This window comes from Lontra canadensis, unplaced genomic scaffold (genome assembly GCF_010015895.1).
Source record: "Lontra canadensis isolate GAN:19392208 unplaced genomic scaffold, GSC_riverotter_1.0 scaffold10, whole genome shotgun sequence".
In the NCBI taxonomy this organism is placed as follows: Eukaryota; Metazoa; Chordata; class Mammalia; order Carnivora; family Mustelidae; genus Lontra; species Lontra canadensis.
The window spans coordinates 3512504-3534343 of record NW_022631004.1 but is presented as its reverse complement, the minus strand read 5'-3'; the positions used below and the strand labels follow the sequence as shown (position 1 = coordinate 3534343).

At 35.8% G+C, this 21840-nt stretch overlaps 1 protein-coding gene across 8 annotated transcripts in view; it reads left to right on the top strand.

Moving 5' to 3' along the window:
- Positions 1-21840, top strand: part of NEK1 (NIMA related kinase 1) — a 208858-nt gene that overhangs the window by 8134 nt on the left and 178884 nt on the right. For all 8 annotated transcript variants that reach the window (XM_032855471.1, XM_032855470.1, XM_032855469.1 and 5 more), the window contains exons 3-6: positions 1056-1204; positions 1625-1721; positions 8683-8780; positions 21291-21374. In XM_032855471.1, the coding sequence (XP_032711362.1) occupies positions 1088-1204; positions 1625-1721; positions 8683-8780; positions 21291-21374 (396 nt within the window). In that variant the 5' untranslated portion in view covers positions 1056-1087. The remainder of the gene's footprint in view (positions 1-1055; positions 1205-1624; positions 1722-8682; positions 8781-21290; positions 21375-21840) is intronic.

Genomic DNA, 21840 nt, shown 5'->3' with positions numbered 1-21840 from the left:
AGTAAGAGTAGTCTTGCCAATAGGTAGTGCTCATGATTGTCTTGTGACCATATCATTTTCTTTCCCTCCTCCTTCCCTTTGACTTCTTTAAGCTTTCACTAACTAGCTTTTAGACTCTGTCCCCACTCATCACTCTCCTGAAATTAACTATTGCTGAAGTTGCTAATGACCTTTGTCAATATCTTAGTCTGGTAAGGATCTAATTATGATACCAAAAGGACAAATATAAAGACCAATAACATGTTTAGTTAATATCAAAATAAATTTTTATATTTAAATACAATTGAAAGGCAGATAGCATAGAAAGAAAAAATATTTTTGACAGAGGAGGGCTAACATCCTCATTAAAGAGGGGACTTTTAGAAATTACTAAAAAGACTATTCAAATAGAAAATGAAGAAAGAACATGAATGAACAGTTCAAAAAAGATTATAAATGTTCAATATATGTGGAAGAATTTTTCAAATTAACTGATAAGCAAAAGAAATTAAAAATGAGACACCATTTTTCTGTCAAATGTAGAAGTAACAACAGCAACAAATAGTGACCAGAATTTTAACATGTGCATATTCTTTGGACTAATAATTTATCCTAGAGAAATCCTTATAATAGGGTACATAAAAATGTATGTTCTGAAATTTTATCTAAAGTTCTTCTGTAATAGCAAACAGTGTAAACAATTTTAATGTCTAATAAGAGGATTAGTGAAATAACTTTCAGACACACATTCTTATTGGAGATAATAAAGTAATGCTACTAATTAATTCACATAGGGAAAAGTTTGTCTCTTTCTCCATATACATTAAGTAAATTTAGTATTCGACTTTCCAAATCATTTTCATAAAATTGAAATGTCATTATTTTTCTCTTTTTAGTTATAACTATGTCACATGAGTAAAACTCAGATAAAGTTAATTTAACTTTGAGTAAAGATTTTAAATATCTGGTTTTTAAGTAAGCAAATCACTAAGGAATTACAATTGAATTAAATATTGTTAATGATTATGGAAGACATGTTTTCTCTCTATTAACTGTTAACTTTTTAAAATGTCTAGTATATCTGTTAAGATGCCTTAGAAAAAGAATCATGGAGAAGTATGCTAGACTACAGAAGATTGGAGAAGGTTCATTTGGAAAAGCCATTCTTGTTAAATCTACAGAAGATGGCAAGCAATATGTTATCAAGGAAATTAACATCTCAAGAGTAAGTATATTTTTTGTTTGGTTAATTCAATGAATACTCTGATTTCAATGGGCTCATTGTTAGAGAATTAAAAAAAAAATATGGCATTGCATAAGATAAAGTGAAAGGCTACCATAATCCCAGAGAGAACCACTGATTTTAGAATAGTCTGTATATCCTTGCAGTTTTTTTCTATGCTGTGTGCTTATGTTTATGTATTTAAGTGTTTTAAAAAATACACTTACTGTTCTGTAACTTAATCTGGTTTGAACATTAAAATATTTTTACTTGTGGATTCAACTTTTCTTTTAACTTCTGCTTTATTTTGTTGTTTTGACTATGCTTTATTGGAACTGTTGTTTTTTACCACTCTTACTTATGGACTTTTAGATGGTTTACTGATGGTCTAATTTAATATTTTCTTTTTCTCTCCTATTTAAGATGTCCAATAAAGAAAGGGAAGAATCAAGGAGAGAAGTTGCAGTATTGGCAAACATGAAGCATCCAAATATTGTCCAGTATAGAGAATCATTTGAAGGTCAGATAAATTTTGCAAGAGAGTTCAAAGGAACTAAGCCATGCGACAACTTTTGGATATTTTACTTATAAAGTATTTTCAGGAAGAAAAGTATATTGTTTTTGCTGCAGTACATATGCATATTCATATCAACTTGATTCTAGGGTAATACCGATGTTACTGGTGGGCAGTCTGTATGAATGGAGGTTTCAGTTCTTGTATTCCCCATCAGAAGATTTATGTGGTTATCTGTGCTCTAATAAAGACAGCCAGAAGAAGAGTAGCAAACACAAAGCAGTTTATTAAAGTGAATGTACAGGGGTGTCTGGGTGCCTCAGTTGGTTAAGCATCTGCCTTCTGCTTGGGTCATGATCTCAGGGTCTTGGGACTGAGTCCCGCATCAGGCTTCCTACTCGGTGGGGAGTCTGCTTCTCCCTCTCCCTCTGCTGCTTCCTCTGCTTGTGCTCATTCTTGCTTGCTCACTCTTTCTCTCTTTCTCTGTCAAATAAATAAAATCATTAAAAAAAAAAAGTGAATGTACACTGTCAACATGGGAGAGTGGGGACATTCTTTTGTTATTAGATATTTGTTGCATCTCTATGGGCTGGGAAGAACTGTGATGTATTGTGGGTCTGTTTTTATTTTATTTAATTTTTTAAATATTTTATTTATTTGAGAGAGAGAGCAAGTAAGACAGAGCATGAGAGGGTAGAAGGTCAGAGGGAGAAGCAGAATCCCTATGGAGCTGGGAGCCCTGATGCAGGACTAGGTCCCAGAACTCTGGGTTTGTAACCTGAGCTGAAGGCAGTCGCCCAACCGACTGAGCCACCCACGCACCCTGTGTATATGTTTTTAGTCATTTGGGAGATGACTCCCATGAATTGGGAGGGGGAGTTTTTAGCCCCACAAGGTTTGTACAGAAAGGTCTGGGCAGCCTTTCTCCATCTGGTGGGGCTGTACCCACAATTCAAAAGCATTATGAGTCTAGGGCTAAGGTTACCCTGGGGCAGATGTGGCTGAGGAGAGTGCTTGGTTTGTACCTATGGCTCTTTAGTTTGTTAGCCCCAGGTCTTGGAAGCCACAAGGTCAGATATTGTGCCCCCAGGCTTTTAATGTATAGCTTATTTATCACCGTCCTTGCCTCCAGCCCTTATCTGTGCCATTCCCTTTCAAGAATTGGGACTCGGGGCACCTGGGTGGCTCAGTGGGTTAGAGCCTTTGCCTTCGGCTCAGGTCATGATCCCAGGGTCCTGGGATCGAGCCCCGCATCAGGCTCTCTGCTCGGCAGGGAGCCTGCTTCCTCCTTTCTCTCTGCCTACCTTTGCCTACTTGTGATCTCTTTCTGTCCAATAAATAAATAAAATCTTAAAAAAAAAAAAAAAAAGAATTGGGACTCTGCCTTGGGGCAATCCTTCCACTGCTCAGGTCTAGCTTCTACCTAACACTACACCATACTGTCCATGTGTAATTTTATATTGACTCACTGTTACTCTGATTGCTTAAAAAGAAGCAATGTGGTTAAGTGTAAAAATTTGTACAAAGCAAGGACAGTAATTTATATCATTTTAAATTAAACTTCTTTTAAAGTGCTACCACTACTGCCACTAAGAAAATGTTCTGATTTTTAGAAAGGGATCCTTCTCATTTGTATTCTCTTATTTACCTCATTATCATAGTAGTGAGGTGTATTGAAAGTGGTCTCAGGTTCTTAAAAATGTCATAGCTTAAAATATTATATGTTGTTTTGGAAATATATACTATTACATTTGGTAATGCAGGAACTAAGATAAAGCAAAGCTTCTCTAAAGACAGGTCAAGATGGTTTGTTGAAGTCCTTTGAATTCATGCCCATTATCATAAATCCCTATACATTACAAAACAAAGTATGTTGGGGCACCTGGGTGGCTCAGTGGGTTAAGCCTCTGCCTTCAGCTCAGGTCATGTTCTCAGGGTCCTGGGATCGAGCCCTGCATGGGGCTCTCTGCTCAGCAAGGTGCCTGCTTTCCCCTTTCTCTCTGCCTGCCTCTCTACCTACTTGTGATCTCTCTCTCTGTCAAATAAATAAAATCATTAAAAAAGAAAAAAACATATGTATGTATACATATATGTAGTATATGCATGCATGTATATATATATAGTATATGTACGTATACATAAATAGTATATGTATAAATACATGTGTATAGTATACATATATATACTGTATATGTATATTTATGTACAATATGTGTATATATACTATGTATTTTTATACTGTGTGTGTATATATATGTGTGTATATATATGTATATATATTTAATTTGACACCATTAACAGTTTGTTTAAGGCAGTGGTGGTGGGAAGGAAAAAGGAAACAAAGAATAGCTTCTTCGGGTCCTGAGTTTCTAGCTGCTTATGAGTCCTAAGTTTATAATCATGTTTTTTCTCCTTCTACAACCAATTCCTTGTTCTCCTTTGCCCTCTGCAGCATCTTGGCTGAGTGTGTTCTGTTTTACCTAGTGGAATAACCCAAACCTTTATCACTGGAGGATCTGAGTCTTTGCGAGTACTATATTTGTTGCAGTTTTTCATTAATTAATTATGGCTATTTTGCAAGCGAGTAAAAGAGGAACCTCAGTGAATCCATGGAGTTCCAGTAATAGTCCTCCTTGACTTGATTGTGTTGCAGCAACACAATTTCCTCTTGATAATCACAATTAAGCACTCCAGCCAGTATGGTGACTTTTTTTTTTTTTAAGATTTTATTTATTTATTACTTGAGAGAGAGAGAAAGAGAGCATGAGAGGAGAGAGGTCAGCGGGAGAACCAGACTCCCTGTCAAGCAGGGAGCCTGATGTAGGACTCGATCCCAGGACTCCAGGATCATGACCTGAGCCGAAGGCAGTTGCCCAACCAGCTGAGCCACCCAGGCACCCCAGTATGGTGACTCTTAACAATAATTTAGATTGAAAGTAGTAGATTATTTAAATGACTGTTTCATTATCAACTCACATACAGTCTGAATTAGAGCAAAAGTATACTCATTCCCAGATTAACTGGGTACATACTAAAGTAGAACATGCTTTAAAAAAGTATGGATCAATTAACACATTATGTTATAAGGTATACTGTATTTTATGATGGTAGTGAGATTATCATTTATGCATGTTTACGTGTACAGGAGTACAGTGTTAACTATCTTCTTCCCATGAGCTTAGATTCCTTTATCTTTCTCCTTACATCTCTTTCAGTTTCTTTTGTCTTCCATCACCAAAATTTTAGTATTTCAAATAAAAAGCTTTTAATGTATGTCAACAAATACTCTAGTAGGAATTTTTTTTTTTAAAGATTTAAAAGATTTTTAAAGATTTTATTTTATCTGAGGGAGGGTTGTATCTCACCACCTGTAAGATCACAACCTGAGTTGAAATCAAGAGTCAGACACTCAACCAACTGAGCGACCCAAGGAGCCCCATCTCTTGCTGTTTTGCAACTTCTCTCGTTATCACCATTTTTTGCCATTCGAACCATGTGTCTTGGTGTAGACCTTACATTGACCTTGTCGGGGCTCTTTGTACCCACTGAATCTGGACTTCTGTTTCCTTTGCTAGGTTAGGGAAATTTGTAGATATTTTATCTTCAAATACATTTTCTGCCCCCTTTTCTCTTCCCCATCTAGGATCCTTATAATGTGATTTATTAATTACCCTTGATGGTGTCCCTGTGTTCCCAGGTCCATCTTTTATTTTTTTTTCTCTCTCCTATTCTGTTTGATTGCTTTCTATTACTCCTGGTTGCTGATCCATTCCTCTACTTTCTTTAGTCTGCTATTTATTACATCTAGTGTATTTTTATTTTTATTTTTATTTTTTCCAAAGATGTATGTATGTATGTATGTTTGTATGTTTGTATGTATTTACATGTGAGCATGAGTTGGGGGAGGGGCAGAGGGAGGGAATCTTAAAGCAGAATCTTCACGCAGACTCCCCACTGAGCGCAGAGCCTGACATGGGGCTCAATCTCACCACCCATGAGATCATGACCTGAGCTGAAACCAAGCCTTGGAGGCTCAAATGACTGATCTACAATGTCTAGTGTAATTTTCAATTTACGTTACTGATTTCTTCATCTCTGATTCATTCTTTTTTATTTCTATCCCTGTATTAAGAGTCTCACTGAGGTCCTTCACTCTTTTCTTAAGTCCAGTGAATATCTTTACGATCATTACTTTAAATTCTCTGTCAGGCATATTACTTATCTCTGTTTGTTTGGGTCTCTTATGGCAATTTTTGTCCTATTTATTCACTTGGGATGTATTCCTCTGTCTCTTCATATTTTCTAACACTCTGTGTCTGTTTCTGTAATGTTAGGAAAGTCTTGCTACATTTTGGCTCTTGAAAGTAGTGGCCTTATGAAGAAGAGGTCCTATAGTACTATGCAGTGCAATGACCCATCTTCACTAGAACCTGGCATTTCAGGGTGTCTCCTGTGTGTGATACATATACGTCACTGTTGTGGCTGAGCTGCGTTTGTTTTTAATTAACTTGTCGGCACTGGTTCACTTTGCCTGTTGTAGGCATTGTTTGGTCCCTGTGTTGTTGGTAGGCCAGTCTGGGGTTGCTTTGGGTTTGAGTTGAGTTAGAACAGGCATTAACTAGAGGTGCAGTAGCACCAAAATGCAATGCACTGTCCGTTTGTTTTTCCCCTCAGAAACTTTCATTGGTGGGTGGGGCCTGCATTCAGGCCAGGCGTCTGCCTCCAGGGACACAGTTTGTCTGGTGTGTGTGGTTATCTTTCCCTGTCTCTCAGGCCCGAGTCACTTTGGAGGGCTGATAGCCCCTGTTGGGGCTGATTTCAGCCTGTTGTGGCACTGTTTTGGATGGGCTCTGGCCAGGGGCATATTGAAAGGGGCAGGTCCGTAGGAAAATGTGGGTACAGGGTGTAGGGTGTTAGCAAAGTTTGTGTGGGTCTGCTGTTGGAGGAAGCGTGGAAGAAGGACTTGGCTGGAGGGACTGTACCTGCAGGATGTGCTTTTAGCAAGCTAGGTGGAGAGTGTTGGCACTGCACTAGTTCTCGAAGGTGTCCATGTACTTAGGCTGGGGGATGGGGGAGTTTTATGGAGCCTACCAGTTCTTCTGCTCCTGGAGAAGCCCCCCTACATCCCTGCCCCCCTGCATATGCAGATTAGTAAATTTCTCCCCCTCCCTTATATCCTGGGCATTTTTCTTAGTGCTGCATCTCTGCTAGGTCACTCGTTGTGTTGTCTCTAAGAGTGGGGACAGTTTCCTGTTGCTCTCTCACTTTCCCAAAGCTGAGCATGCTGATTTTTAATGTTCTAGATGTTAAGCCCTGCTGATTATAAGAACTCATGAAATTATGCCCCACATAATGGTTTTTACAGCCAAATGTTGTGGGCATTCATCTTCTCTCTGCAGGTTCCCTGTGACTGGGGTGCCTGCAGTGCCTGGGGTGCCTGGGGTTAGTGTCTGTTTCCTTCTCCTCTCCACACCATGGGTGTTTCTCCCTTCTTTCCTCCTGAAGACAATCCCACGGACCTGTTTAGCTCCTGACCATATCTCTATCCTTCCTACGCTCTTCCATCTGGCCTCTTCCCTACATTTAGCTGTGGAGAGTCCCAGTCTTCCAGTCGTTTTCTGGGTTATTTACATTGATGTGATTGTTACCTGGTTTTATCCATGAGAGGAGGTGAGGCCAGGATCCTCCTACTCCACCATCTTCCTTAGAAGTGCCCATGAATTATACAGAATCTTAATTAGTCGGTCATATAGATTCCCAGTCCATGGCACGTTACGAGCAGTTTATCAAAAAGGAGGTATGAGAACTATGGGTAACAGAAACACTACACAGGGTGCAGGGTACAAGTACTGATGGAATTAGGCTATAAGCACAGAGAAGTAAGGGGAGTGAAAACTGTTCTTTGAGTTGGAGTAGTCTCACTGGTAAGTAGTGGTTTAGTAATGTTAGAAGTTATATCAGCTACTCCCTAATTTGTGCAGAATAAGCATAGTGTTAATCTAAGAATAAAGGTGGAGGGAAGGATGAGAAGGGTTCTTCTAGTCCTGTCTACCCATGGGAAGAGTGATAGAAGCCTTTCTTTCTGTGGACTGAGACATAAAGGGAAATAAGGTATTTTGCCCTATTTTCATGTTGCTCACAGATTATATCTAATTTTTAAAAATAGAAGTAAAATCAAAGAAAGCTCCAGCAGTTGTACATTCTTATTCACTGTTGAATCCTCAGAGTTCATTGTAATATCTGTTATTTGTTTAGTAAGTAGTTGATTAAGTGGATGAAACAAAGCTGAAAAGTAATGATAAATTGAAAACCAAGTTATAACCCATCTTTGACAAATTGGTAAAAAAACATTTTTTATAGATGATGTTTAAGGAAATCTGTCTATTAAATGAAACCAAGTGTATTTATCTGCATTTTGTCTGTATTCCAGAGATGTTTAGATCATTGTGGATATGCTATTCAATAAGATGCTGTATTCTTAGTAGAAAATCATTGATGATAGAGCTGCCTGTTAAACCAGGTTATCATACAATCTGTATAAGCAGTATACCTTGATTTTGTAGTCTAATTCTTTTGAAGGTGGTTCTGTTTTTAGTGGAACATAATTAATCACTGTGTTTTAGTAAATCCTTAAGTACCTTTAATTTAGCTGTGCTTTTGACTTACATTATCATATGGTTTCACTTACTTGTGGATTATAAGGAATAACATGGAGGACATTGGGAGAAGGAGAAGAGATGGGAGTTGGGGCAAATTGGAGTGGGGGATGAACCATGAGAGACTGTGGACTCTGAGAAATTAAGGGTTTTGGAGGGGAGGTGGGTGAGCCTGGTGGTGGGTATTAAGGAGGGCATATATTGCATGGAGCACTGGGTGTGATGCATAAAGAATGAATCTTAGAACACATACAAAAAAACTTAAAAAGATTTAAAAAAAATAAATGAAATGTCATGTTTATATTTTGTAGAAAATGGCTCTCTCTACATAGTGATGGATTACTGTGAAGGGGGCGATTTGTTTAAACGAATTAATGCTCAGAAAGGCATTTTGTTTCAAGAGGATCAGGTGAGTTAACATGTAGGAGATTGACTCTTAATCCATGTTATTCAGAAGCAATTCAAAATTTATGTATGTGTTTACTTGTAACTACAAAATTCTTAATTTAATTACTAGGACAGTTTGGTATCATATTCTAATATGTCAGTCATATTTCTGTTCTAATTAGCTTCCACCTTAGTCATTTCTCCATCTCACTTCCTGTCTATAGTAATATTATTATATTTATAATGTATGTTCTATCCTTTGTGTATGAATAAACACTTATATTTATGTATATAATCTAATTATTCATTATAACTATTTAAGTATTCTCTATTCTGTCTGGCTTTCTGCTAATAGACCACATTTTCCTAAAATGTGGCTTTACTAGGTAATTCCAGCTCTGGAAGCCTTGCATTGGCAACTGCATTAAATCTAATCTCTGTTTTGACCTCAAGAATCTTTAAAATAAGACCTTATCCTACTGAGGCAGTCTTATTTTTTTCCTAGTATTACCTAATGTGTACCCCTTTTCATTTATTTAACAAATATTTATTGAGCATTCATTTTGTTAGGCACTATTTGTGTTAGGAACACATGCTCATATATCTCATTCTTCTTCCTGTGTAGTTATTCTATTATTTCTTTTATTTTAGTAATACTTCCCTGCCAACTCTCTTACTAATATTCTACCTTTTTTTTTCTTTTTTTACAGCTCAGCTCAAGTCCCAGCCTTTCCTTTGATTTTCCTTAACCACTCTAATCTTCTGTGATCTTTTCCTTCTCTAAATTTCTATTGCATTTCTCATTATCACCCATTCTTAACTTGTGTGTTTTTACATAAGGGAATGGGGGAAACATTGTACTAAGAGTGCTGTATTTGTTTCTTTTAAATTTTATAATTCCCCCATGAATTAGTGTAGTTTTCTTTATTTAATAGGTAAGAAGTCTAACAGAGGTTAAGTAGCTTGCCCCAAATCGTATAGTCAGTGTTTGAACCTACTTCTGTCTAACTCCAAAATTTAATATTTGTTTACAAACTTAAATTGTACAATTATTAAAAGGTTCAGAAATGGAAATAATTCTTTGCACACTGTTCCGTCTCTGAGGATTACCACTGTTTTTAGTTTGGTACATTCTTCTAGGCTTTCTTCTTCATACTTGTACATGGAAATATATACATGAAGGCACACATATTCAGAAAGGGTATATTATACATAGCGTACTCTGTCTTGCTTTTGTCACTTAAAAATTATCTTGATTTTCCCAACCTATTAACAGGACAAACTGATGGCTGTGAGGGGGGAGCGAGGAGGAGGGGTAGGGCAAAATGGGTGTAGGTGCATGAGGGATACAGGCTTCCATTTGTGGAATGAATATGTCATCAGAATAAAAGGCACAGCATAAGGAATATAGTCTGTGATATTGTAACAGCAGTGTATGGAGACAAATGGTAGCTACATGTGTGAACATAGCATAGTGTACAAACTTGCTAAATCACTATGTTGTACATCTGAAACTAATGTAACACTGTGTATCAGCTATACTCAAAACAATTTAGAAAGTAAGGAAAATGTTATTTATAATATGGAAAAAAATACAGCTTTCATTTAAAAAATTATCTTGATTATTGTCACATGTTCCTCTGTGTAGATCAGTTATATTAGTTTTAATAGCTACATTATATCCCATTGGAGCAAGGCCTGTGCTTTTTTATTTGTTCATATTCTATTTTCATTTCATTCCCATCCATAAGCTGCTATTTTAATATTTTTAATATCTGCATATTTTTCCAAAATGGCTGTCACTATCTTGTATTTTTAAATGTGTAACTGTTGTGTTACATCTTATTCAGTTTTATTTCTCCCCTTAGTACAGTTTCTGATCATTTGTTTTGCTTTCTGTGCATTTGTTGCTTCTGCTGTATAATGCTCCATTGATATTCATCCAAGTCTACACTTAATTTACTGCATCATGCACCCTTAATGTATGCTGAATAATTTCACATTATAATTGTTTCCCCAACAAGGTTGTAATTTACTATGGAGCAGAGATTACAGTTTTCACTGATGTCCTCTTAGGATACTTAGGAAAGCTGTGTCCATAAATTAATTGGCACAACTAATCAATTGATAATACTGTGTTGATGGAGACTTTTAGCTTCTTGCCAGTAACTTGATAATATGGTAAGGTTCTGAAATCTTGAGTTCTATTTTAGTTAAGTACTATTAAATAGGGTAATGTCATACTTCTCACTTTACTTATCCTGTTTCTACAATTAAGCCTACTAGACAGAGCACAGAACTTCAGAACTTGTGTTTGAATCATTTTTCTGCTTATCAACTTGGTAATAGTTATGTTAACAAATGACTTAACTATTTTGAGACTATTTTCTCATTCTTTAATAGGGATGCTCATACCACATAGCCAACTTCACTATTGTGGTGAAGTCAAATAATCTATGCTAGTGTACAGAGTGCTGTGTTTTATTAGAATTTTATCTAATACCTTCCATTGCTTGTGCTTACATTTATTCTTTGTGTTTATTGGACTTTAAAAAATGCTTTCTATTAGATTTCATAACATTCTCCTATAAAGTACATTGATCATCTGTGGATTTGGTTCTGCAGTTGGATAAAATGTTCTTGGTACATAATGATGTATATGTATGTATATATATGTATCTTGTGGGTTTTTTGTTAAGATTTTATTTGAGAGAAAGTGAGTGAGAGAGAGGAAATAGAAGGAGCTCAGGGGGAGCAGCAGAGGGAGAGGAAGAAGCAGACTCCCCACTGAGCAGGGAGCCCGATGTGGGGCTTGATCCCAGGACTCCAGGATCATGACCTGAGCCAAAGGCAGAAACTCAACCGACTGAGCCACCCAGGTGCCCCTATATGTATCTTGTTATCCTAGAAATTAGTATGGAGATCTACTCTATATATTTTTGTCCATCTCTGAGATTATTCCATAATAAATAATGAGAATTTGGCAAGTCTTTCTTTTAAGTTAATATTTTTTGTACCCTTCAGAAAGATGATTTGTTAACACAGATAACATTATTTATTTTAGCTTATTTGTTTTCTTTTTAAATTTATTTTATTTTTTCAGTGTTCCAAGATTCATTGTTTATGCATCACACCCAGAGCTCCATGCAATACGTGCCCTCCTTAATACCCACCACCAGGCTCACCCAACCCTTACCCACCTCCCCTCCAAAACCCTCAGTTTGTTTCTCAGAGTCCACAGTCTCTCATGGTTTGTCTCCCGCTCCGATTTCCCCCAACTCCCGTTTCCTCTCCTTCTCCCAATATCCTTAATGTTATTCCTTATGCTCCACAAGTAAGTGAAACCATATTATAATTGACTCTCTCTGCTTGACTTATTTGACTCAGCATAATCTCCTCCAGTCCCGTCCATGTTGATACAAAAGTTGGGTATTCTTTCTTTCTTTCTTTTTATTTTATTATTTTATTTTTTTTAATTTTTAAAAAATTTTTAGGTATTCATCCTTTCTGATGGAGGCATAATATTCCATTGTGTATATGGACCATATCTTCTTTATCCATTTGTCTGTTGAAGGGCATCTTGGCTCTTTCTACAGTTTGACAATTGTGGCCATTGCTGCTATGAACGTTGGGGTACAGATGGCCCTTCTTTTCACTACATTTGTATCTTTGGGGTAAATACCCAGTAGTGAAATTGCAGGGTCATAGGGAAGCTCTATTTTTAATTTCTTGAGGAATCTCCACACTGTTTTCCAAAGTGGCTTGCACCAACTTGCATTCCCACCAACAGTGTAAGAGGGGTCCCCTTTTCTCCACATCCTCTCCAGTACTTATTGTTTCCTGTCTTGTTAATTTTGGCCATTCTAACTGGTATAAGGTGGTATCTCATTGTGGTTTTGTTTTAATCTCCCTGATGGCTAATGATGATGAACATTTTTTTCATGTGTCTGTTAGCCATTTGTGTGTTTTCTTTGGAGAAGTGTCTGTTCATGTCTTATGCCCATTTTTTGATGTGATTATCTGTTTTTTGAGTCCTGAGTTTGAGGAGTTCTTTATAGATCTCGGATATCAGCCATTTGTCTGTAGTGTCAATTGCGAATAACTTCTCCCATTCTGTAGGTTGCCTCTTTGTTTTGTTGACTGTTTCCTTTGTATTTTAGCCTATTTGAAACAGGAATTATTTAAAGAGAAACTTCCTACTACTACTACATCGTACTACTTTCCGGACTTTGCAGCACAAAAACGTAAAGGCCAGAGGCTATTTTTTGTTTTAGACTGCCGGGTAGCATGAATCTGAGATGGATTTTGTCCATTTCTAGAATAGAAGTGGGAAGAGCAAGACCTCTGAAACAAGATGATTCTCCAACTACTCAAGCTATCCTCTTCAGTGATACTTCCTCGTTCGCATCTTTGTTGGACAAAACTCTGTAGTTGGAAATTAGGAAGTTAAGTTATAGGTAGGAAGCAACCTAAATCTATGCCTTTTAATCAGTAGTAAGCAATGAAATGAACTAAATAATCCTTGGATGGCCTTTGCCCACATAAATATTTAAACGATTTCCCATTATTTTTACCTTATTTCCAAGTTCTGGATAAATTTCCTGATAGTCTCCTTTCTTTTGACCATATATAATTTCCAAATGTATACTTTTCTCAAAGGAAAGGGTCATCTCACATGGGTTTGCCCTAATATTTAGGTTCAGTGGGAGTGTTAATGAAGCATATAAGTACCTTGAGTTTTTTCTGATAATCTAGAGCCCTGCAGTATCGGGCATCTCCTAAGGCTGCAAAATTGATTTCTGTCCAGATGTTTTCATAAGGATCTTGGATTAGATTTTTTAAAAACATACAAACTATTATTTTCTTTTCTTTCCTAAGGCCAATACATTCTCCAGCAGATTTTACCTGTGGTACTTATAAATTTGGGTGATTTTCTTTATTCCTGAAGGTTTCCAATTCATCCATGGTTTTTGGCTATTAGGAAATGACCTTGCGGAGACCTTCTAAGTTAGGTACTAGGGCAGTTTCCTGGCAGTTTGATATAGGAATTGGTTCCATATATATTTCTTATATATATCATAACTGAATGAAAATAATTTTTAATTAAGACATTCTAGGTATGGCTTTGTTGCACAATTGATTAGTTATTATTGGGAAAAAGGAGTATAATTTTTTTTTTTTTTTTACTTTTTTTAAAAAATCTTTTTTCTGGGGCAGGTGGGTGGCTCAGTGGGTTAAGCCGCTGCCTTCGGCTCAGGTCATGATCTCAGGGTCCTGGGATCGAGTCCCGCATCGGGCTCTCTGCTCAGCAGGGAGCCTGCTTCCCTCTCTCTCTCTCTCTGCCTGCCTCTCCGTCTACTTGTGATCTCTCTCTGTCAAATAAATAAATAAAAATATTTAAAAAAAATAAAAATAAAAAATCTTTTTTCTTTTAGATTCATTTTACTTATTTGAGAGAGAGAGCACGCGCACACACATGCATATATGTGTGTTGGGGGAGGGGCAAAGGGAGAGGAAGTGAGCCTGGTGGGGGGCTCGAAATCATGACCCCATGAATTGACTGTGCTACCCAGGTGCCCCAAGGAGTATAGATTTTTATTAAACTGACGAAAATTACAATATTGTCCTAAAAAGTAAAACTCAGTAAAACGGTTTCTGAATTCTGAGTGGGTCAGTGAGAATCAGATAATTACTTTAATATGTGATAATTCAATTTATGAAAGCATAATCTGCTGAGTTGAAGGCTAGAGATGGTTCTTAAGAAAAAAAATGGACTTCATGTGTTCATTAAATATAAAATAGGACATTAAGACTAATACCAGTTGGGGCACCTTGGCTTAGGTCACTGGGACTGAGTCCTACAACAGGTTCCCTGCTCAATAGGGAGTCTGTTTCTCCTTCTGCCCCTATGCCCCCCTCTCTCTCTTTCTCTCTCTCTCTCAAGTAAATAAATAAAATTTAAAAAAAAAGAGTAAAACCAATCATATTCCAAACAAGTACCCACAATTTAATTTCATTTAATTTAGTTGATTCAGTTCTAGTAATTCTTATCTGTCCGGGTATTGGGGCACTTTGCTTTCATCATGTATATCAGCTTGTGGACTATAAAAAAGTCTAGAAATCTTGACTCAGTCCATTGTCCACTTAAACAATGTCAGCTCTGAAGCCTGTACTTTAGAGTCTATTTTTTGAAGTATCAGTAGTTCAGTGTTCTTAGTACGGTACTTTCCAGGAGCCTCTGGTCAGTAGAAGCAAAAGCCTGTTTGATAATGAGGCAAAGTCTGTGGTTAATTTCTTATAGTAATAATAAAAAAAAATTTTCTGTGGGGACATTTGATAAAGGTGAATATTTTGCTTAAGGGTAAATATAGATAGCAAAACCATTGGCATATGTCTAGAACCTTCCCATAAAGCGTGCATTTCCTGCAATATTTATATTAATAGTAATTTCCTACATAAACTTAACCTAAGAGAGACTGAACTTTTTTGTTGATTAGCCAAGTCTTACCATGCTAGTCTTAACAGTTTTGAGCTAATTAATATGTTAATAGTGTATTTTCTATTAATACTGTATATACCTGAAAAATAATATTTGGTTACCTGTTTAATCAAAGTGACAAAATATTTTAAAATAAATGTAGATGGAGAGGATTCTGGGAAGGTGGTAGAATAGGAAGCAGGAGGACTCTCTCTCCTACCAACACAATTACAGAATTGTGGTAGAATCTACCCGATGAAACTATTTTGTCTCTGGAGTCTATTTTAAGCATATAATTTCTAAGTGAAAGCTTGATTAATAAATTGTGGTTATTTTCAGTCAATTTCAGCTCTTAGCTAGGTAACAGTGGCTGCTACCCATTCCCTACCTCCCAGCACCCAGGCAATCAGCCCTACAGGCTTTCCAGAAAGAATTTGAATGTACCTTGTGGAAACCAGGGTGAGCAAAAAGGTCCATATCCTCCAAATGTCAGGCATCTGTGTTCTGAATGTTGTCATTTTTTATCTTGGAGGTACAAACAAGGAGGTGGGCAGCCATTGTTGTTGTACTTCCCCCCATTGTTGCAAGACCCACCCCTCTTGCTGATGTGATTTCCAGGGGATTTAAACGGCCACTGCCCTCTTTCTTCCCCTTCTTTTCTCTTTTTCCCTTTTGTGGAGACAGACATTAAAAACTAAGGTATTTGAAAGCAGCCACATACACAAGCGAAATTAGAAAGTCACCATGTATACCCGGAGAAAGATGAAGGCTTGGAAAAGACCTGAAAATTTAAGTTTGCACCTCAAGCTGAACCTTGGCGCAGAGACACCATACAATAATTAGCAAAAATAAGACAAGAAGCCCTGGGGATCAAGAAGAATCTGATTTCTAGCATCACCACATTATTAGATTCAGGTGTCTGCTTTTCAACAAAAATCACAAGGCATATGAAGAAACAGGAAAGTATGGCCCATTGAAAGGGAAAAAAATCAGCAGAAACTGTCTGAAAAAGACCTGATGGTGGATCTACTAGACAAAGACTTTAAAGCAATTTTCAGCTGCTCAAAGAACTAAAGTACTAAATGGAGAAAGTCAAGAAAACAATGTATAAACACATTGAAAATATCAATAAAGATTTAAAAAACCAAAAAAATTCTGGAGCTGAAAAATACAATAACTGGAATGAAAAATTTATTAGAGTGATTTAGAAACAGATTTGAATGGGAAGGAGAAAGAGTAAACTTGAATCTTGGACAATGGAAATTACTGGGTCTGAGGAACAGACAAAAAAAAAAGATTGAAGAAACATGAACAGAGCATAAGGGACCTATGGGACATCATCAAGCTGACCAACTTATGCTTTGTAGGAGTCCCAGAAAAAACAGAGAGAAAGGGACAGAGCAAGTATTTGAAGAACTAATAGCTGAAAACTCCCTGAATTTGATGAAAGACATGAATGTAAACATCCAAGAAGCTCAGCAAACTCCCAAATAGGATGAACTGAATGAGATCTGCACCAGACAGTTAGATTCAAACTGTTGAAGGTCAAAGACAAAGAATCTTGAAAGCAGCATAATAAAATGAGTCATCACATGTGAGAGGAGCCTGACCAAAATTTTCAGGAGATTTCTCACTAGAACTTTTGGAGGCCAGAAAGCACTGGGCTGACATTTTCAAGTGCTAAAAGAAAAAACCGTGAATCAAGAATCCCGTATTTGGCAATATCACTTTTCAAAAATGAGGGGCATTCTCAGGTAAACAAAAGCTGAGGTTATTTGTGACTACTAGACCTGCACTGAAGAAAATGCTAATAGGGAGTCTTGCAGATGGAAGTAAAAGAACAATAGACAGGGACTTGAGGTCATATGTAGAAATGAAGATCTCAGTAAAGGTAAATATATGGGTAATTACAAAAGCTGATAATGTAATAATGATTTTTGTAATGCCCATTTTTGTTTTCTACAGATTTAAAGACAAACACATTTTAAAAATACAATTATTAGTCTAAAACCTGGTATTACTGTAATTGGTTTATAATTCCACATTTTGGGTTTTTTTTAATAAAATTTAAGAAAGTAATATACTTTTAAACATCACCAGTTTATGTTTTTGGACACATGAACAAAGATATAATTGTATGAAGATGTAATTCTCTTACATTGGCAACTGAAAGGTGTAGGACAGAGAGATGTTAAGGAGTAGAGATTTTGTATGTTACTGAAGTTAAGCTCGTACAAATCCAGATTAGAGTATTGTGAATTTAGGATGTTAAATATAATCCCCAATGGTGACTACAAAGAAAATAGATATAGAATATGTACGTAGGGAATGAGAGATGAATTTAAATGTTTCACTATAGAAACCTAAGCACAAAAGAAAACAGTAACGTAGTAAATGAGGGACAGACAAGTTATGAGGCACATAAAAGAGCAATAACAAAATGACAGAAGTACCTCCTTATCAGTCAGCCTTAAAAAGGAAAGAAATTCAGAAATACACTATAGATCAACCTGATGCTAAGTCAAATAACCCAGATACAAAAAAATGAGTACCATATGATTCCACTTTATGAGGCACTTAAGAGTACCCAAAATCGTAGAGCCAGAAGGTAGAATAGTGTTTTCTGGGGACTAGGGGAAGAAAAGAATGGGTTATTATTTATTATTAAGGTTATTATTTAATGGTTATAGAGTTTCAGCTTTGCAAGATGAAAAGAGTTCTGGAGTTGGATGGGTAGTGATGGTTGTACCATGGTATGAATGTACCTAATACAACTGAAGTATATACTCAAAAATGGTTAAGATGATGGATTTTGTATTATGTGTGTTTTACTACAATTTAAAAAATTTGGGGTGCCTAGGTGGCTCAGTCATCAAGCATCTGCCTTTGACTCAAGTCATGATCCCAGGGTCCTGGGATTGAGCCTCACATCAGGCTCCCTGCTCAGCCGGGAGTCTGCTTCTCCCTCTTCCATTCCCCCTGCTTGTGTTCCCTCTCTCACTGTGTCTCTCTCAGTCAAATAAATAAATAAAATCTTTTAAAAAAATTTAAAAATTGAAAACAAGATACATAAAGGCAGTGCAATTATAAGGATCCTTAGCTTTCTCAGAGATGAGGAACCTTTGTTCAAAAAAAAAAAAAAATCAAATGTTAAAGTCAGCACAAATCAGAGAAGATTATTCTGGTGGGCTTGGAATATCTGCTTTCTGGGCACATTATGCAGAAAGGTAAAGAGTAAGTTCTTATTCTAAAATCAATTTACTGTTCTAATAGAAAGCCACGTTTTACTTTTCTGTTAATATATTTAGCACTGTAAGCTTTTCAAACTTTTTTTAGTGAATAATTTGTCAGAACTTAGCATACTTTAGTAAAATTCTAAATATCTCATTGCACAAAGAAACTTGAGTTTTGAATTAGAGAAGGTGGTATGTAGTATTGTTTTAGTGATCTAACACAATCTATAGTAGTAAAAATAATGCTATATACATAAAATTGTAATTCAGACAAGTTTATGGTCATTATATAGTGTTTGATTGGCTGGCTTACATTTTGTAACAAGAATTTAAAAGCCTTTTGAGCAAAAAGTGCCATTATCCCAGCAGTATTTTACAAATGTTAATATGAATTAATACATACAAGGAAGTAAAAAGGGGAGCTTAGAAGCACGTTATAATTTGAGGGCCTTTCCTTGTATCCAACCTCAACTGTAAGTAATCAAACCCTAAAAAGAGTCTTGACTGGATAGACAGAGGTAATGGAAATGTCGCCTTTGTACTTATATGTGTCCTTCTCAGCTTTGTGTATACCTCCCCATCAGAATTTAGCTGTGGATTCATCTCTTTGTCCAGTTTTATGTTATCACATCTAGGCTGAATTGGCTGGCTTTCTTTGTGCTTCTTTATTACTACTTTGGGTTTACTTCCCTCCCTCAGTAGTCTTTGATAGGGGCCAACAAACAAGGGCCAACCTCATACCACTGTCTGTATTTGTAAGCAAAGTTTTATTAAAACCACAGTTACGTTTTTTTGCATATAGTGATCTATAGCTGCTTTTATCCTACAGTGGCAAAGTTGAGTTGAAACAGAGACAATATGGCCTGCAAAGCCTGAAAGATTTACTTTCTGGCCCTTTACAGAATAAATTTGGTCTGTGAGCTCTTTCATTACCTTTTTGCCAGTTCCTACAGCTATTGGCGTATCATTGGTGCTGAATACATTTTTGTCAAATTATAAAGGAATATAGGTATGGTAAATGTGGTAGTGAAAAACCCTATCTGTAAAAGAGACATGCATGGTTTCTAAAATGTGTTCTAGTTGTACAGGTAGACCATATAAAAATAAGACTCCATTGAGCTTATTTCTTTTATCTTTTGGTACTTTTTCCTAAGCCTCGTTGAACTCATTGTCCTCTTAATGTATGTATCACTGTTATAAAACTTGAGCATTTTATTATAGATATATTTATTTATAAATATATTTCAACCACCATGTGAACTCAAAGTCAGAACAGTATTTTAATTCTCTGCTTATAGTGCCTGATGTGAATACAGAAAGAAACTTAAAAATTGTGTAGCCCTCAGTAAATATATATTTGCACTAGGTGATTAGTTTGTTTTTAAAGAAAATTAATTAAAAGTTATTTTTTTAAAATGGATTATTCTTTTTAAAAAATACTGCAAAGAGTAAAAATTAGTTTGTTACTTTCATTTTATCTAATGAAAATCCTCTTCTCTGAGGTGTAAACACTGTTAACTGGTAGCTATTCTTTTGTGCTTCCTTTATTTCTTCTTTCATTCTTAGAAACACCATACCTCATATACAATTATATGGAGCTTAGGTATGTAAAATACACAAGTATTTCTTTTAAAAATGCTAGGAGTATGCTATGCATACCATTCTAGAACTTTCTTTTTTCACTTAACAGTATACATGGAAGTACTTAATTATTTTCTGTGGCTGCATGGTATTTCTGGTACAGTGATGTCACAGTGTATTTAACTAGGCCTCTTCATATGTTTATACATGTTTTGCTCTGATGAACATTCCTGGGATGAATTATCCTTTAACACATCCTTTTTGTATTTGTGATGCTGTATCTGTAAGACAAATTTGAAATTCCAGTTGCTCTTTCAAATGGTATATGAATTTAAAATTTTTACATACTTTGCCAAATGACTGTGATTAACTTTCTCACAAACAAGGTATGCAAAGACTTACTTCCTCACATTCTGGCCAATCTTGTGTATTATTTTATTTTTCTCAAGTTACTATTGTTTTAGTTATTGTTTTATTTATTTTAATTATTTTCTTAAATAATTAATTACACTTGATTATGTATTTTGCCATGCAAATGTTTTAAATTTTATATATTCAACATTGTCAGTCTTTTTTCTTGTGATTTAGAGGTTTTGTATCCTGTTTTGAAAGTCCTTCAATCAAAGGTTATAGGAAATTAACCTGTGTTTTCTTTGATTGTTTTATAGTCTAATTTTTTCCTGTTTAAAAATGCCATTTACTTAGAATTCTTTTGGTCTTAGGAATGGGGTAGAAATTAAATTCTTTTACTTTCAAGTAGCCAGTTTCAGAGTGTGTTTATATATGGTGAGTGTGGAAAGAGATGAATAATCAGTGATGTCTTCCAAATTTTGAGCCTGATTTTTTTTCTTTTCCTTTTATGACTTTTATTTATGTAGAAAAAAGATGTATTTAAAAATAAAGTGACTCACCATCACAGTATCATAAAATATAAAGTATTTCTATTTTTCAGTCTTCTCTGGAAATTTCTGTTTTCTGATTTCTAAGAAGTGCTCAGTAGCAGTCTCTTACATTTGAAAGTTATTGCAGACCCTGCACATAATGTGTCAGTTGGTTTGATTATCTCCTTAATGTTAAAAACATTAATTATGGTGAAATTTAAAAATTATAGCCTAAATTTGTTTTTTAAGGACTTAGTTCTGCTCAACCTCAAATATTCTATGAGTGCTTTCATTGTTAAGGAAAGACTACTATGGAATATAATTTTAGAAGAAATGACAAATTTGATTTCCCCCCCTAGATTTTGGACTGGTTTGTACAGATATGTTTGGCCTTGAAACATGTACATGATCGAAAAATTCTTCATCGAGACATAAAGTCCCAGGTATGTTTATTCTGTCACTAATAACTTCTACATGGATATGAACATTGAGCCAGCATTGTTTGTGGCTAAAATTTTTGAACCCAAATCATTCTGCATCAGATTATCTGTTCTCTCTTCCCTCTTCATTATAATTCTAGAAATCCTCTTTATATGCATTATGTGTTAGATCTCCTGCATTTTTCCTATATCCTCCTCTTTCTGGATTTACTCTCATAATGATGGGAAAAAAACAGAAAATAGATATGTGGAAGGTCTATATCTGGACGTATTGTATGTCTGAAGATGACCTTATTCACCTCTCTAGCTTTAATGATAATTAGAATATAAACTTCTAGGTTGGAAATTTGTTTTCCTACAGAATTTTGAAGATATCATTCGTTTTTTTGGCTTCTAGTGTTGCTATTTAGGAATTTAAAGCCAATGATTTCTTTCTGTCTTTTTTTTTTTTTTTTTTAAGATTTTATTT